Consider the following 16,995-nt stretch of genomic DNA (forward strand, 5'->3'; position numbering starts at 1 on the left):
CCCATGTAATGTGACCATGCATACTACAATTCCTCCACTCCATCCAGTGCCTACCATGCGCACGTGTTCGTATGCTGTGTTGCAAATACAGCTGGGGATAAACCGGAGCGGGTGTACGACTGAAACTCTGTGATAGACAAAAGCCAATGTGATGGACAGACAATAATAAGTACCCTTGTCTGTACGGCAATAGTAACTGGGCCAGTAGATCGCTATGCCTTAGTAAAGGGGATCGTGTTGGGCTAAGTGCAATTGCTATCACTTGCAATTGCCTGGCTCCTCCCCCCCTCTCTTGCCTTACATAGCCTCTTGTCACACGCTACTCTTTTGCCCACTACAGCAAATTGTTTCTTGCTGTGGTTGTCCCATCCTGATGACGGGCGCTTGTGTTGCGCCCGAAACGTCGTGGTTTATTTTATTTTATACCTACGTGACTTTACCGAAAGAACCAAAGAGTATGGATCCCTGTAGTCACGGAAACTTCAAATCTAAATTGCTATCACCTTTGATGATTCTCTTCACCAAGACAGCCACTGTCATCGAGCGGAGCGGTAACATCGCTAACCTCTTGTTCAACCATCAATGGGCACACAACTAAAAATATCCACAACATTTTTGTTATACTTTCAACATCCTCTCAATTTATAATTGACCATTTTTACATATTGACCAATCCGAACCCATGTTTCTGAGATGTGTGCCTATGAGAGGCAGATCGCCAAAAGAGCGTTTGCATTATGCGACTCAAGACCCCTCGCCCGTGTCAGGCTAACCAGTGGTCATAAAACGCCGCACCACATCATCTCGCCCGGCACATCCACTTATCAAGACGGAATTTTACGGGTGTAACTGGTAGCAAAAACCTCATCAACAACAAATGTCATTTATCCGAGCACTTACCCAGCATGTATAATTGTTGAATTGTTAAAGTAAGTATATTTATGAATTTCAGTATATATTTGTTTCCATTGAAAGTCCTTTATCTCCAATTCACGAATTTCAGCCAGTTCACACGTTGGTGAATTGTAATGGCAGTGAACCATGACTGTTAGAATGTGCACGTAGCCATAATTAACTTAAGAGCAATGATATTAAGTGGCTAATTGATCATGCGGCTGATTAGCAATATCACAACTACATCCATATATGACTGGGTCACTCATCAAGCGACGCATGTATCCATCGCTACAACAGTTCCTGCAGTTACATCAGCTCGTTGCTTGCATGGGAACAGAGCCTGTTGTCAATGCTTTGATACGTGGGGGGGTGAAAATGAATATTCCCATCTGCTCTCACGCTGCTGTTACAAGAGTGTACATATGTAACTCTATAAACATTCAGTGTAAGTCGATTATTTTTACATTCAAATTTCATTTAAAGTCAAGTTTGCACTTTATTTTATAGTTCAGTTTCAATCAATTGCTCATTTTCTACTTCACATTTTCATTGCAGGAATGATACCCATATATTCAAGGGAATGGATACAGGATTTGCATTTATTTATAATTTATGTGGATAAATGGTTATCTTCAATTATAACTCCAAATAGCTTCACGATTTACAGCTTTCGTGACTGCATGGATTCATATTCTTGGTTCTTTCGGTAAAGTCACGTAGAAGGGAAATAATAAAATAATACAAATAAAACAATTAAATTCTCGCGACGTTTTTTCTTGCTGTGATTGTCACACCTGATGATTGCTTGTGTTGCAATCGCAACGTCGTGAGAATTTTATCTTTTTATTGTTATTATTTTATTATTTCCCGTCTACGTGAATTTACCGAAAAAACCAATAATATACATGTAATCACATATATAGTATGTACACAAATGGTGTTTTACTGTCGTGAATTGGTCCCCTAATTATACTGGAAATGATCTGCTGTTGCTGGCAAGTGTAGATGCTATTTCGACGACCATATGTTCAGGTTAGTAATACAATTTCCGTGATTTTTTTTATGATCATAGAAAATTTTAGTAAAAGGTGGTGGGGGAATAAACTAATAGTTAATCATCTTAAAAGAAGATTACATGAAACGAGTTGTCAAATATTGTTCAAATGTAGTCAATGATAAAATATGTTAATCACAACAAACATAAATATCTTTAGCACAATGGACATTCAAGTGCAAAATTGCAACGATGTTACATTTAGTATGTTGACTTTTTTCGCACCGTACATAGTCAACCGTGCTTATCGGAGCTGTCTTTGTATAATTAATCAAACACGGCCAAAAGGCCGTCCATAAATGACGTCAGGCGATTTTGGACGATTTTTGACCCCCCCCCCCTCGTCACACGGCGTCACAAAAAGTCAGACCCCCCCTCAAATGACGTCACAAAGCTCTGCCCCCACCAAAAAAAATATAAAACATGCTTCAAATCGCTTTAAACTATCGTCATTGTAGTACGTATTTAATGTGCCGCTGCACTCTGATGTTGTAGGAGAAAACATTTTTTATAAAAAAAGTCTTTTTAATTAAGTAGAACGTGTTGTCTATATTTATTCAAAGTTGCGCATTTTGATGTGACGTCACATTTCTCAAACACCCCCCCCCCCCCATCGTCACACATCGTCACAAATGTCTGACCCCCCCCTCTCCCCCTAGGTGCGTGACGTCATTTATGGACGACCCTCCAAGGCCGTAAAACCTGCACCACGGCGTTCACTCCACACGGTGTCACGCACGCGGCAGCAGCGGCAGCGTGTGGCGGGGGTGACTTTGACGCAGAGCATCGCAATATTTTGTTTAGACCGGAAGAATCCGATGAGACATGAATCTCTTAAATACATCTTTATCGGTAAAACCCATCGTAATTGGTGATGCCAATACCCGTTTTTGGAACGGATCTTTTATCTGGATAAAAAAAAAACGCTTCGGTTCACATTAATTGACCTCGTATTCGATAATTGGTGGTCCGATGAGAATTTAATCACAGAGTGATCAACTGGACTGGATCACACCTGATCAGTCGATCATCAAATGGTGACTTTTAACAGGTAAAACATGTTAACGTGCTCATTTTAATAGTATCATGATCATGTTTAAAATTCTACATTCATTTGTAATTGTAAAATTCGCTGAGCAATGAGCATCCGTGATAGGCTGCAATTGCAGATACATTGCACAATTTTTGGCTGTTAGAATAAAAAAAATACATAATAATAGCAGTTGAATCAGGAATTCTGCAACAAATCTATCCTTTTCATCATGCAAACTCATCTTGTTGAATCTGTGGGGGTTTCCTATGAACAACATACGATAGGGTTGGGGTAGACACTTGTTTTAAGTGGGACATGACGTCAATGTTCCCCCATGCAGAGTCTGTTGGGTCCGTACGGACATTGACCTCTTTATATAACCGCTGTCCCCGTTCCACACCTGTGTTTGATGACGTATCCTTGATCAGCTAACCTCTCTGGGCTCTGTGTACGTGTGCTATGAAGAAGGCCCATTGCCCAAAATGTCGCCTATTATATACTCTTAAGGCCACAGTGTTATTGACAAATGTGTTGAATTTTTTGTTATTTATCCTTGACGGGCTCTCTTGGGTTCTGTTGCTACGGCGGGGACACACTGCTGATGGCTGATCTTCCATACTGCAGGTGAAGCATGTTACCCAGAGGCTGGTGTACCTCGGCGTGTTGCCATGAATGTCAATAATCCCAGTTACCCTGTGTGCACTCATAGCAGAGCATTTCAGAACTGACCTTTCACATTTTGTTTTCCTTTGACCACTGGAACAGGCTTAGATTAAAAACAAAATTGTACAGATCTCGGCCCTGCACGTCAGATAGCAGACAATTGTGTTCATCTTTAAGTCTAAAAATAACAACTTCGTTGCGTGATGTAGAAAGATTGTACTGCAGATCCTCAAGTAAAACTGAGCCTCATTTGGACAGGCCACGAAGCTAGTTATAATTACTGGCGAAACGTCGTACTCAGATTGTAAATGTTGTGGCTTGGCTCTCCAACACACCGGTGTGGTGCTGTACTAGTGACGAATTGGCCACGTTCTGTTTACGTGACAACCCTCACTAGTTGGCTGTGTCGGGTAGTGGCGGGTTTTAACAACACATTTATATATTTACGCGATCTAACCCAAAGAAACATCTATTATGGATGATATTGGTCGCGAAAGCCTACGCGTGAAACGGTCTCATCACTGCTTCCACTCTCACGGAAAAATCCGGACTGATTTCTCGCTAAGTGGTGCTACTCATTTTTCCCCAAACATAAATAATGATGATGCAACAAAAACAATTTGTTGACACATGCACAGAGTTAACATAACCAATGAGTCAATTAAATTAACTTTACATGATAACATACCGTCACGGATACACAACAAGTACGCCTATTTAAAGCTTTCGTGACTGCAGGGATTCATATTCTTGGTTCTTTCGGTAAAGTCACGTAGAAGGGAAATAACAAAATAATAAATAAAAAACCCAATTAAATTCTCACGACGTTTCGATTGCAACACAAGCAATCATCATCAGGTGAATTTTATTGTTTTATTTTTATTATTTTGTGATTTCCCTTCTACGTGACTTTACCGAAAGAACCAAGAAAATAAGTACGCCTATGTCACGCTGTGCCTCGCGTGTGACTGGATCACGTGCCAGGCGAGGATCTGAACCAAACCCGCACTGAACCAGCGTGGTGAAGTAAGGTCACACGTTGTCCCACGGGTGGAGTGCAGCCTGAAACCCGGGGCCTCCGGCAACAACAACTCCGACCTCATCTTTAATGGCAGCATAGCATAGGAAATGTGTACGCGTAAGGAACACGAGGAATCACTGGGTGATTAACCATTGCCGCAAACACTTTGGAGACTGCGTGTGGAAAATACGTCTCGTTCAATTGGAGACAGAATAGAATCTAGATTTGAAGTTTTCGTGACTGCAGGGATCCATACTCTTTGGTTCTTTCGGTAAAGTCACGTAGGTATAACAAAATAAAATAAATTAAATCACGACGTTTCGGGCGCAACACACAAGCGTCCGTCATCAGGTGGGACAACCAAAGAGTATGGACGGAAGATAAATTAAGGAACAAACCGGGGCGTGGTCGGTTTCAGCCAACAGTAGCGACGTTGTATATTATAAGAGGGAGATATGCTCGTAATTATGGAGAGGGATTCCTACTTACAACTCGGAATTAGTTTAAGAGCTCACGAATCGTCCGGAGTTGTTTAACGCACCACACAAAAGGCTCTCAAAACACTGCGGGTAAAGCTTCATCATGCATACGCTCCAACAGAAAGCCACCGTGATTAGGATGTAGACAAAAATGTATAAGGAAACGACTGCTAAACGAGAGCGAAGTGCATTACAACATCGTAATGGGCGACAGTCATGGTAAAAGCTGGTGAAAGTTATAAAGACGAAAACATGATTGGTAAATTTGGCATTCGAAGAGGGAACGTGGGAGGTGAGCATCAACTAGAGTTCACAGTGAGGAGAGACAGATATAAAATAAATACCTTTTTCAATATATATATAAATCAGGCATCAAGTAAATAGACACGGTGACCGCGTTGATTCGAATGGACAACCCCCTACATTGTCAGAGATGTGTCTGTTCTCAACAAAATCACCACAACGGCTGCTTAACGCTGTGTGGAAGCTGCCTGGCACGTCGCTCCACACGAAGCTTCAGGTCTTCTCGGCCACAGTTATGCCCTCTCCTGCTCTCCGCTTACGAAAAGTGGACCCCTTTACAGAAATACACGCGCCGTCTTTAAACATTCATGCTGGCCTGCCTGCGATCCATCCCGGGTTTAAGCTGGCTGGATGTGTTAGACGCTCTAATTTTGTTTTAAATAGCCACTGTTTCTCGACAGCATTTTAAGATGTGGTTGCATTCAGAACTAATTCATTCTCAATTGTTTTATCCTAAATTGTCATCTTTCATTGTTATTTTTATATCTTTCCCGTATTTTTCAAAATTTTCACTCGGGGCTTTGTATTTTATCAATGTATAGCCAAGCACGTTGAGGTACTATTTGTCTTTAAGCGATGAAAAACTGAAAATCCTTCATTTGTTATTGTATTATATCCTCAGCGTCATCGTCGTCATTACATGAACGGACATCAGCACAGCAACAGCAAGCAAGCCTCGTGGTGCATGACTGCCTAATCCAGCATATTGGTGGGTCGTGCAGATTTGTAAAACTCACAAGGTTGCCAGGATATTACAAAATAGCAATTGGGTCAGTGAACCCATCTGTGGAAATGTCAGCGTTATCCCCTTATATGCGCGAGTTTTCTCTGAATACCTGAATTCCTCCTACAGGCAAAACACTTTTTAATGGATTTGGCCAACCATCCCGATGCAGGTCTCTCCTAAAAAAAGTTTTGAGAATCAAAGAGGCTTTTCTTGAGAAATACATGGCAATACTTCTCATCCCTATCATCATCACAAGCATCGTCATCAGTGTGTGCTTCCCAGTAAACATGCAGCGTTGGGCCAACGTTGGCATGTGCTAGGAAACGTTGGACCAATGTTATCCCAACGTTTCAGGTTTACTGGGTTGCAACAATTCATCTGCTTCTGACGCCATTGTGAGAGGTTCTAGCTCGTGTAATGCTGTGGTTTCTGCATGTGTTTGCAGGATGTGTGCACGCCACAGCCACACACGAAGACAGGGGAGTCAGCCACCATGCCCAAACTGTTTGCCCCAGAGTGGCCACTTTCACCAGTTTGGAGCTGGAATCACAGCACACAAGGTGTGAAAAGTTCCTGCGATTATTTAGCTTCACGATGGCCACTTCAACACAATCCGCAAGGAAAACTGAAGTGGAGCGAATGTGGTTTACTAATTATGGGAATTACCCAGAATTAATAGCAAATGTTGAAATCAAAACATATTTCCATAAAAACATCTGTAACTCAAGCAAACAATGTGGAATTATGGTCAAAAACACCTCAATTGAGCCCCAAATCTTTGAAGTGCATTTTTTTTAATGATGGCCGTCTACAGTGTCTGCCCTATCCGTTGTCTTCGTGAATACACACCCCGTAAAGACACTGATGAAGATGGAGGTAAAGTAGGCACCTGGTAAACAGCTGTTCCTTTCCTCAATCCATGCCTTTCCTTCAAACAACAAACTCGGCATTCGTTCTGGTGTGCACATTCTGCAGCGGTCAGCTTATTTTGCATGGAGTGGTTGTAGCAATCTATACGTTCCCATAGCTTATCTCTGTCAATGGAATCACACGCCGGTTTAATCCCTACAAAATAAGTAAAAATAGAATTTCCACACTCACAGCTCTTCTCTATTAACTGCCCGACAGCAGATATGTCTGCCTGAAGCACTGGTATCTTATAGAAATATGCTTGATTTTCCTTCTGCAAAATTTTCAGGAAAGATCTATTTTATTTTATACCTACGTAACTTTACCGAAAGAACAAAGAGTATGTATCCCTATTGTTAATGGTATCATAGTTGTTGTCAGTCATGTGGGAACTGTTACCTGCTCCTAGCATCGTTATCTGTGCAGTTCATCTCCCACCCCCCACCCCGCTTTGGTCAACATCTCAGCAACAAAGCCACATACTTCTATTTCTCCTCCTACTGCCTCATCACTATTTAGCTACTTTACTGCTGTGTCGACCTCAAGGTGTGACTGTGCCCTGAGATTTAACACCACTGCCTCACTGCACGGAAACTGACCTCCACCTGGTCGCACTTTGATTGAGTAAATTTTAGATTTTCCAGAACATATCCATGAAACTCGTTATGGCTGTGCCATTATAGTGATAGCAGAATAAAGCAGCAGTGATGACATTAAAGACAACAGAGACTGGTTCAGTGAGCTCTTGGCGTTACTGCAACTACTAGAGCTCAGCATGTTTCTAATTGCACGATAGACACTGGCCACAATGGAGGAAGACTTCACTCCAGATACATCGCTACATTTGAGCAGTTTTCAGAGTTTCGGAGTTACAACATCAGTTTTAGGAAGACATTTACCTCTTCCTACCGGAATATGCTTAGAATAGATCTTGTTCCTGGGAAGATGTATGGATGGGCCCTGCCGGGATCCGTGTGAGGGGTAAAACCCGTGGTTGTAATCGATTTGGTTTTGAAGCCCCTCTTCAGCTAAGGCAGTCTGCTCCGGCTGAATACAGCTGTTCCGATTCCACACAGTAACACGCTACTTATTTATGCAATATATTGTATTCTACATGGTATATATAGTGTGGGCAGCCCATCTATATTCGAGGCCCCAGGCTGCAGGCCATAAAAGCCCGTGTGTCAGTCCGGCCCTGGAGATAGGTTCATCTCAGGTTTATAGATGCAAGTAAACTAGGCTGGATTCTTTTTATCCAAAGAGTGAACATTGTTTGGATATAACATTAACAGGAGACGTCACAGTCTCACGGAAAGGATTTATTTCATTATGAGTTGGTGCACATTCAGGGTTATTTGAGATTAACGTGAAAGGTGAAATCTTAAAATTCGGGAGGGATGAGTCGTTGACATTTGTTTGGTGCCATCCTAAAAATCGGATGTTCCAAATAAAATAATAACTGCACCGTTACGATCATCACGACAGCCACAGAAAGCAGTTGTGCCGGTAAGGGAAAACTGACAGCTAGACATGCAAAACATGAATCTCTGGAAAAAAACACTTTGGAGAAAAGAAAAAAAAAGACGGTGCACCTTGTCCATTCTCGCTTGAACAAACGTCAGGCCCAAACCTGTGGGGAGAAAAAAACGCACACACGCACACATACGCATCAGGGACTCCCATCGCGGTGGTGAATAGGCGACGGTGTGAAGCAGTAGAACACAGTAAACTATTGACCCCCAGTCGGTTTTTAATTAAAGTCCCACTGAAAAAAAGACTTGTAGAGATATTTCAATCTTGATTTGAAGTTTTCGTGACTGCAGGGATCCATACTCTTTGGTTCTTTCGGTAAAGTCACGTAGGTATAAAATAAAATAAATTAAATCACGACGTTTCGGGCGCAACACAAGCGTCCGTCATCAGGTGGGACAACCACAGCAATAAACAATTGCTGAAGCGGGCAAAAGGGTTGCTGTAACAAGAGGCTATATAGGTAAGAGAGGGGGGAGGAAAAATAGGGGAGGAAGAGATAGAGAGGGGGGTGTGGGGTAAGGAGATACATTACTTTTTGTTACTCTTTGTATAAAGTATTGTAATACTGTGCGTATTTTAATATTTTTGGAACGTTGAATAATGTTGAAATACATTCATGTCAGAGCCATGAAATGATTTCTTAACAAGGTGGCCAAGCAATCCGGTGCAAGCGCTTTCTCCCACACATTCTAGTTTACTTGGTCTTCTCTGTACTTGGAGTATATAAAAGCAATGCCCTTGTTATGGCATCTTGTTCATGTTCATAGGTGGAGTGCATGACATCACTCACACGCGTAAGCGCTTGTGCTTCACGTTAGTGTCTCACACCCCACTCCATAGGGCTACATACAAACACAAACTCAACAAATTCGGCAATAACACTGTGGACTTTAAGGGGAAAATATATAATGGGTGACGTTTTGGGCAATGGGCCTGCTTCAGAGCACACAAATGGTAGCATGGCAGGTGTGCAGGCATACGCCTGAGTGAGCTTGCCTGCCGATAGTGTTGTCTTAGAGGCCAAAGAGCACGAATACGCCTCGAGGAGGTGTTTAAAATGCATTTACTGATTTGAAGAAGTGTTCAGCTGTCCTTTCATAACATCGATGAGAATCTGACTTGATTAACACCTGGTTATGTTTGGATCGGCACATTGGGTAACATTTGTTTTAATGCATCGCTCTGTTTACACACAGTAATGCAAATACAGCATCAACAGTGGTAAAACGATAGAATCTGCAGCCGTGTGAATCTACAGTGTTGTGAAATGACTGAATTGACAGTAATGTGAGTTTAGATAATTTAATAGGCTATGAATACTTAACACACTATACAATTGAACAACCATTGTGCATTATTACACAATAATTAAAATGTATCTGCTTCGTTGACGCGGAAGAGTAATCTACTGCTTGATCAGGACTCTGTGGTCAGATCTGTGAAACAGAGAATCAGATTGTATCATGTTGGAACTGGATTCGGGTCATGATCCAGAAACACATGATTGAATCTCGTTCGACCCAATCTGCCTCTCATCTCATCAGCGCTCCGAGCCTGGTGACCACCACACACCATGCTGCTGTCAGCAAAGGGCATTGCAGCAATATCTATTGCTGTACAGTACTATGCTTCCCCATCTTTACCAAGTTTAACACGCAGGAGGCTTTCGCGACCAATATCATCCATCATACATGTTTTTTAGGTTAAATCGCGTACATATATAAATGTGTCGTTAAACCCGCCACCACCCGACACAGCCAACTAGTAAGGGTTGTCACGTAAACAGAACGTGGCCAATTCGTTACTAGTGTAGTGACTGTGAATGTCACTGTCTGGTGCCGGGCTTGCGAGGCCACGGCGGATATTGTGTTGTCATTATGTGCAACTTGGTTACTGGGCGTAGTACCTGTCCTAGCAGGGCTTGGGTGAGTGCTGTTTAGCGCAGAGGCACCACGTACAGTGTGCGGTGCGGGCTCCCGGTGATGGAGCGAGAGAGTCAGCCAGCCAGGGTTAAGTTGGGGCATGATACGCTGGTTGACCTGCCGACACGTGACCGGATGATATTGGAGAGGGGACCACCAGTGGACGGGGGTCGCTGGGTGGTCACGTGGTATAGAAGAGCTCTCGGGAGCCTTCGGGAAAGGGCCAGAGAGATCGAGAAGGTGGGTGGGACGAGAGGCGGAGCCAGCCCCAGCCCGGGCCGATATAATGGCGGCCCCGTGTAGGGCTCGGGGTTTTCTTGACTGTTGGTGAGTGAACACCCACGTCGGGTTGAAGAAGCCTCTAGCCACGCGGTCCGGGACCCAGCTCGTGGTCCGGACTGGGATAGTGGGACCGTGTCTAGTTCTGCCGTAGTAGCGTGGTTAGATGGGCGTTCAACACCCGAGTGTAGATCACGTGATGCTGTGTGTTGAGTTGGTGTAATAATAAATAGTGTTGATCCCAAGACAACGTCTGCTACTCAGTTGGACTCACTACACTAGTACAGCACACCAGGTGTGTTGGAGAGCCAAGCCACAACATTTACAATCGGTACTAACCCACACTGAGTAGCATGGTGAAGTATAACTAAACAATCCCCACGACCCATTTGGCAATAGGATTGCAAAAGAGTTGTACATATGTACAGAACAAAAGCATGCAAAAGTATATGCATAGAAGCATGGCTGTCTCTTCCTACAGGTGAAATGAAAACACTAGAGTCTAAGAGCCACTGTATGTAAACAGCTTATGCTCTCCACAAACCTGACACAATATATACTGCAAAGCAACGTTCAAAAACGAGCTAACATTCCACCATCAAGATATTTTTTTCATTTAGTGTACTTTGAAAGTACAGTCGAGGAATGTTTGATTTTTGCACGATAACAATGCCAATTATTAAGCCAGGAAAGTCTCACCCAGTCTCATTACCCTTCTTCGGGAAGGGTCCTACATTGGGATGTTTGACCAATAACATTCATGGGTGGGAAGAAACTTGAGTACAGGAGAAAGCCCAAGCATACCAAGGGCGACACTCAACACTGCCACCACTTGGCTACGCAACAGCTGAACGCCTAATTCACCAAAGTACGAACCAGACTCGTGTCCGATTCCCTTCTGATCCGACAAGACAGGAAGTAATTAAAGTAACATAGTAATACATTATGACCTTGAAATGCATTTTTATTAAAATACAAACCGTTCAACAATAACGATAAAACCCCAACACACTAATCAATAACACTGCCTTAAAATTGATAGTTTTTAATGTAAAGAAACGTTACCTGTATACAGTATATAATAGGTGACGTTTTGGGAGATGACCCTTCTTCATGTGCTATGAATAAATGCCATTGCCGAAAACAGTGCCTATTTTTAAATCCTTTATATTAAGTTCGCTTGATTGCTTAGGACCGTGCAAATCTTTCGGTCGTTTTTTAACCCACTTCCCGTGATCCAATCGAGCCGACATTTTCCACACAGACTCGTTGTGCGTGACAATTAATGTTCGTGACATTTTTTTTCCAAAATTTTACACTTTTTAGGACAAAAATATTATATTTAATTACCAATTGCTTAATGGTGCAATGCAATCATCTGACCCATAGGTGGCAGCCATCTCAAGCCAGAGGACGAGAGGACTCTAGCCGCCACGCATATAAAGGATTTATAGTGAAAAACTTTGTTTTTACGGGTTATACTTATATACATTTCCTTTTAACACAGTCGTATTGACGAATGTATTGAATTGTGTGGTTTGTGCTTGTGCACTACTGCCAATGCTGCACCAGCAAATATTTAATTAGTCAATAACAACTCATCTAACAGGCCATCACATTCGTTGAAAGTTTTGGCAAGTTGCATACATTGTTGTTAAGTCCTATGGATTTAATTAACCACTTTAGTGGAGGACATTACTCACAATATAACTACAGCAATGTAGTAAAAAGTTACTCCCCCAACATTCAAGTAGTTTTTGTGCAATCTTAACAGTTCTTAAGAGTTATTATCACCGACCGATTCTTATATAAGACATCACTGCTCAGTCATACCTTAGCTGCAGGCGGCTTTTTTTTATCACTGAACACTAACCCTCCTTAAAGTGAAAAAGGCATGGTTGCAATCATACCGCCGTGTCACTTATGCCCCGGTCGGACATCGTGGTCCTTTATTATATTTTGCAATAATAGGCGTTATATAAACCCGTGATTTATTAGAACATAGATATCATGGGCTACAACACTGCTGTTTCAAAGCGGTGCTGTGTTTTGAGTTTTTCCGTTGCGTTACGAGCACCGTCAGTGTCCAGGCAGAACGTAGAGCAGGCATTCAGCAAGCAGAGCGACACGAGTTTCACTCCCTATTTCATCTGATTTCAGTATAAACACAGAGTTACTTGAAGCTTTCTGAACGGTGACTGACGATAGACCATCAAATGTGCTGCACAAATCAGGCCCCGTGATGTTCACACCGATGACCTATGACCCGAATCAGTTGACACTTGAGGTCTTTTGAGCATTTGTGGGCCTCGTCACAAAATGGGCTGCAAGTGACCGTATTTTGTACTTAAAAGCACGTTACCACCCACTCTTAAGAAGTTGTGACATGACAAAATTAACAGATACGAGGGAACATGGGAGGTCAGGTTAAGATGTTCCGTTCACTGTTTAATTATCGCTCCCACCAGGTGTGGATAATGTGATCTCGGAAGAAAAAAAAACATTAATTTCACGTCGTCTTTAGTTACCTTCAATTATTCCCACCTCGTGGGAGTGATAAATGAAGCTGTGAGAAAAGAGCACGAGGCAAGATTCATTCTTTCTAGATTTGAAGTTTTCGTGACTGCAAGGATCCATACTCTTTGGTTCTTTTTATTTTTTCACCTACGTGACTTTACCGAAAGAAGCAAAGAGTAAAGATTAATTCTCTGTCAAGGCGGCCATTCCGCGTGGAAAGGCAATTCACCTAGTGGATTTCCAGGAGCTCTGCTGAAGCGGAGCCCTCTGTCAGGCACAAATGGGCCCTTCCACAAATACGATTCTTGCTCACACCGTTTACAAGCGCAACACTGGCTCTGCCCCTGTATTAGATGAGCAAATATCGAACTGTAGCCGTGTCTACGCTTCAGTGCTGCATCTGAGGACCTCGCATAAGCTCTGAAGTTGCTCGTGCCCTACTTTGTCTAAACATGAGTTAAATAACGTAATTCATATTAATGGGACAATGTATGTGGGACCAAGAGCTCAGAAATAGCAATTGCATCTTTCTTGTCAGCTGGGAAAATGTGCATTGCAAATAACCAGGATACAAACCATGTCTCCAAGAGGAGAATTGGAACAATTTTAAATGCCCTTTGCATAAAAGAACGTTAATCCTTCCAGTTGAATTCAGTTTGATAAGCAACCTCGCTACAGTGCAGTTTACATTGAGACAAATGATTATGTTCGTGTACCCAGGAAACCCCGAGTCTGAAGACTCTTTTTCTGCCAAGTTGTTTTCGAAGTACGGGGTGGTGTAGCTGCGGTGTGTAATCCCAATTGAGTAATTTGCAGATCATTTTTCATCATTGGGGCATTTGGCCAGTACCAGTTAACATCGTGTGTTTCTCAAGTTATGGGAGAAAGACGGAAGAAAACCCATGCACAACAGAGGGAGGTGTACATACAAATCCCACGAGTCGGGAATCGAACCTAGGTGGCCCTTGCTGTGAGAAAACGAGCGCTACCAGTGCGCCACCCTGCAGCCCATTTAGCAATGCTCGCGGTCACTGGTACAACTCTTGACGAGGCTGTCGCAAGTGGCCGTTGGCTGCTGGCCCCAGGATGTGTGTGACTGTGTGTGCGTGCGCTCGGGCGCATTACCACCGTGAGTCGCCGTCGGTGGCTGGCGAGATCTGGTGTGCGGTAGTGTAGCGGTTAACGTGCTGCGCTACTAACCTTGTGAACCGGGTTCGATTCCCGCTCACGGCCAACACCGGTGACGATTATTTGAATCGGTTCTGGTGCGGCACATTAGGAATGGGACCACTCTTCTAATTATTTCCTCGTGCAGCAAGAGAGTAAAGTGTGGTTTTGTGAAAGTCCTTATGTGCTGTGCAGTACATCTATGCACGTGTGTCCACCAGCATGCGATAACAGAGTTGGGCCTGTAGGGGGCTGTGCAGGGTTATTGATTAACCGCACTTGTACACCAGTCACGTGGTTAATGGCGACTCGGTTGAGGAATGCTGTGTGTGACACACGTGCTGTTGCATTTTACAGATTAACCACAATAAATGTGTTTGCCCTCGATTTGGAGCACCTTCCCACGTCCTTCATTTCGAGTGTGCAACACTGGGCCTCCCCTAGGTCGACTCAGCCTCAAATGAGTACCTGGTGCGGTGTGTAAACATCGCCACTGGGGAGACAAAGGCGGCCGGAGGTGGTGCTGGCCACCCACCCCCTCGTGTGCCGTGCCGGCCTTTATAGGTGCTCGCTAACAGCACTTGAGCCAACAGTCTGTTACAGGCTATACAGGGGATCTTTGTCTTTGTGTGCTCGCGTGCAGTTACCTGTGCATCACCTGTCAGTGGCCGCGAGATCTGAGTTCGAAGGGAGGCCGCTTACCCTGAGCGTGTGGTCCCAGGAGCCGGTGCAGAAGGCGGTTCCGTCGGGGGAGACGCGCAGTGTGCTCACGCGGTTCTCGTGACCGAACAGGATGGAGACGCGAGATCCCTTGAGTACATCCCACACGTTGATTGTGTAGTCGTTATAGCCGGAAAACAGCAGGCGGCCTAACCACACAGTCACAACAAAGACAAAGAACCCACCCCCCCCCCCGTATAGGCTTAACACATTGTTGGGGCAAGTGCTGTTTGTGAGCACCTATGAAGGCCGGCACGGCACACGAGGGGGTGGGTGGCCACAGTGCCAGATTATCGAAGTAGCAAAAGTAGATACATATGCTACGGGCCCCGCACTAAATGCTTTCAAGCTATCAATTCCGGTTCAGTGATTCTGAACGTGCTCTATTACTATAGTACTATACCGCCTTCAACTTTTACGAACGACTGGGTGTTTAAGGTTTGCGATTTATCGTATTATCTGGCTGTTTAGCAAATCAAAAAATACAATTACTTTACTATGCAAGTTAAACATTTGTGCTTTAATATTTGTGTTTTTATTTAGGGCCCCTTTATAACATATGCTAGCAGGCCCAGCACTAGCTTAATCCGGCACTGGGTGGCCAGCACCACGAACCCGACCGTCCTTTCTCTCCCGAATGGCGATGTTCATGCACCGGCACCAGGTTCTCATTTGAGGCTGAGTCGACCTAGGGGAGGCCCAGGACCGGTTCAGATAATCGTCACTGGTGTTGGCCGTGAACGGGAATCGAACTTGGGTCGCTGGGTTCGTAGCACAGCGCATTAACTGTTGCACTACCACAATCACAACAAAGATCCCCCGATTAGCCGTAAAAGACTGTTGGGGCAAGTGCTGTTAGCGAACACCACGGTTACAATTCCACAGGCAAACACACACGCTCAGGCCAGTGCACGCGTAACACAGATACATAATAATAATAATGCAAGCACAAACGTTCACGCATTCATGAATCCAAGCACATGCTCTCGAAGGCGTATGAACGCGTTTTGTTGTTCAAATGCACATCTCAAGACTTGTATACTCGTACCAACACAACGTCATATACAAATTTACAAATACAAAGGTTGCTTTTTATAATTGCGTTCCGACTAGATACATATTTTCCTGGGCAAAACACTGTTCGTGAGCAGCTATTAGAGGTGGAACATCACCTGAGGGTGTAAACATGTCGCCTGTCAAGCCACAGTAAGTATCGACAGAACTACAGAGAGTCCCCGAGTTACGACGGTCCGACTTACGATATTTCGATCTTACGATGGCGAGAGCGATACGACAAAATTGTTAAATATTTTACACTTCGCGCGGCAGGCAAACGCAGTAGCGTACGAGGTACGATACTGTGCGTTGGGACGCTGCCGGGATGTACGCATCTCCCGCCTTGTGTGATGCAGATAGGATTGTTTCCTGAGAAACTTTCTATTAAATTGCAGTTCATATAGGTAGGCTCAGAATTTATCTTGTTTTTTTTGGTTCACATTTTACTGTGCAATACAGTATTGTAATCAATTAATACATACAGTATATAGCTTAGACAGTACGGTACTGTAAATTGCTCTGTTGTGCTAAATTCTAACCATTCTTTAAGACTCCTGGGTAGGCTAGGCCATCTTCGACTTACGATATTTTTGACTTACCATGATGGGGTCGTCGTAACGCATCTTCATCGTAAGTAGAGGACTACCTGTATTACCGAACTCCTCTAACCTGCAGCCCTATTATCTGCAACTCCTATTATATGTGGGACCTCATC

General features: G+C 43.6%; 1 protein-coding gene across 1 annotated transcript in view; it reads right to left on the reverse strand.

Moving 5' to 3' along the window:
- Positions 1-2,608: 2,608 nt before the first annotated feature.
- GNB5 (G protein subunit beta 5) overlaps positions 2,609-16,995 on the reverse strand; it is a 68,650-nt gene continuing 54,263 nt past the window's right edge. The window contains exons 11-12 of the mRNA XM_061577465.1: positions 15,207-15,373; positions 2,609-8,716 (exon numbers count right to left, since the gene is read on the reverse strand). Coding sequence (XP_061433449.1) covers positions 8,705-8,716; positions 15,207-15,373 — 179 coding nt within the window. The 3' untranslated portion in view covers positions 2,609-8,704. The remainder of the gene's footprint in view (positions 8,717-15,206; positions 15,374-16,995) is intronic.

The sequence above is a fragment of the Lethenteron reissneri genome, chromosome 64 (assembly GCF_015708825.2).
Source record: "Lethenteron reissneri isolate LAM-NWPU_2019-01 chromosome 64, ASM1570882v1, whole genome shotgun sequence".
Classification (NCBI taxonomy): Eukaryota; Metazoa; Chordata; class Hyperoartia; order Petromyzontiformes; family Petromyzontidae; genus Lethenteron; species Lethenteron reissneri.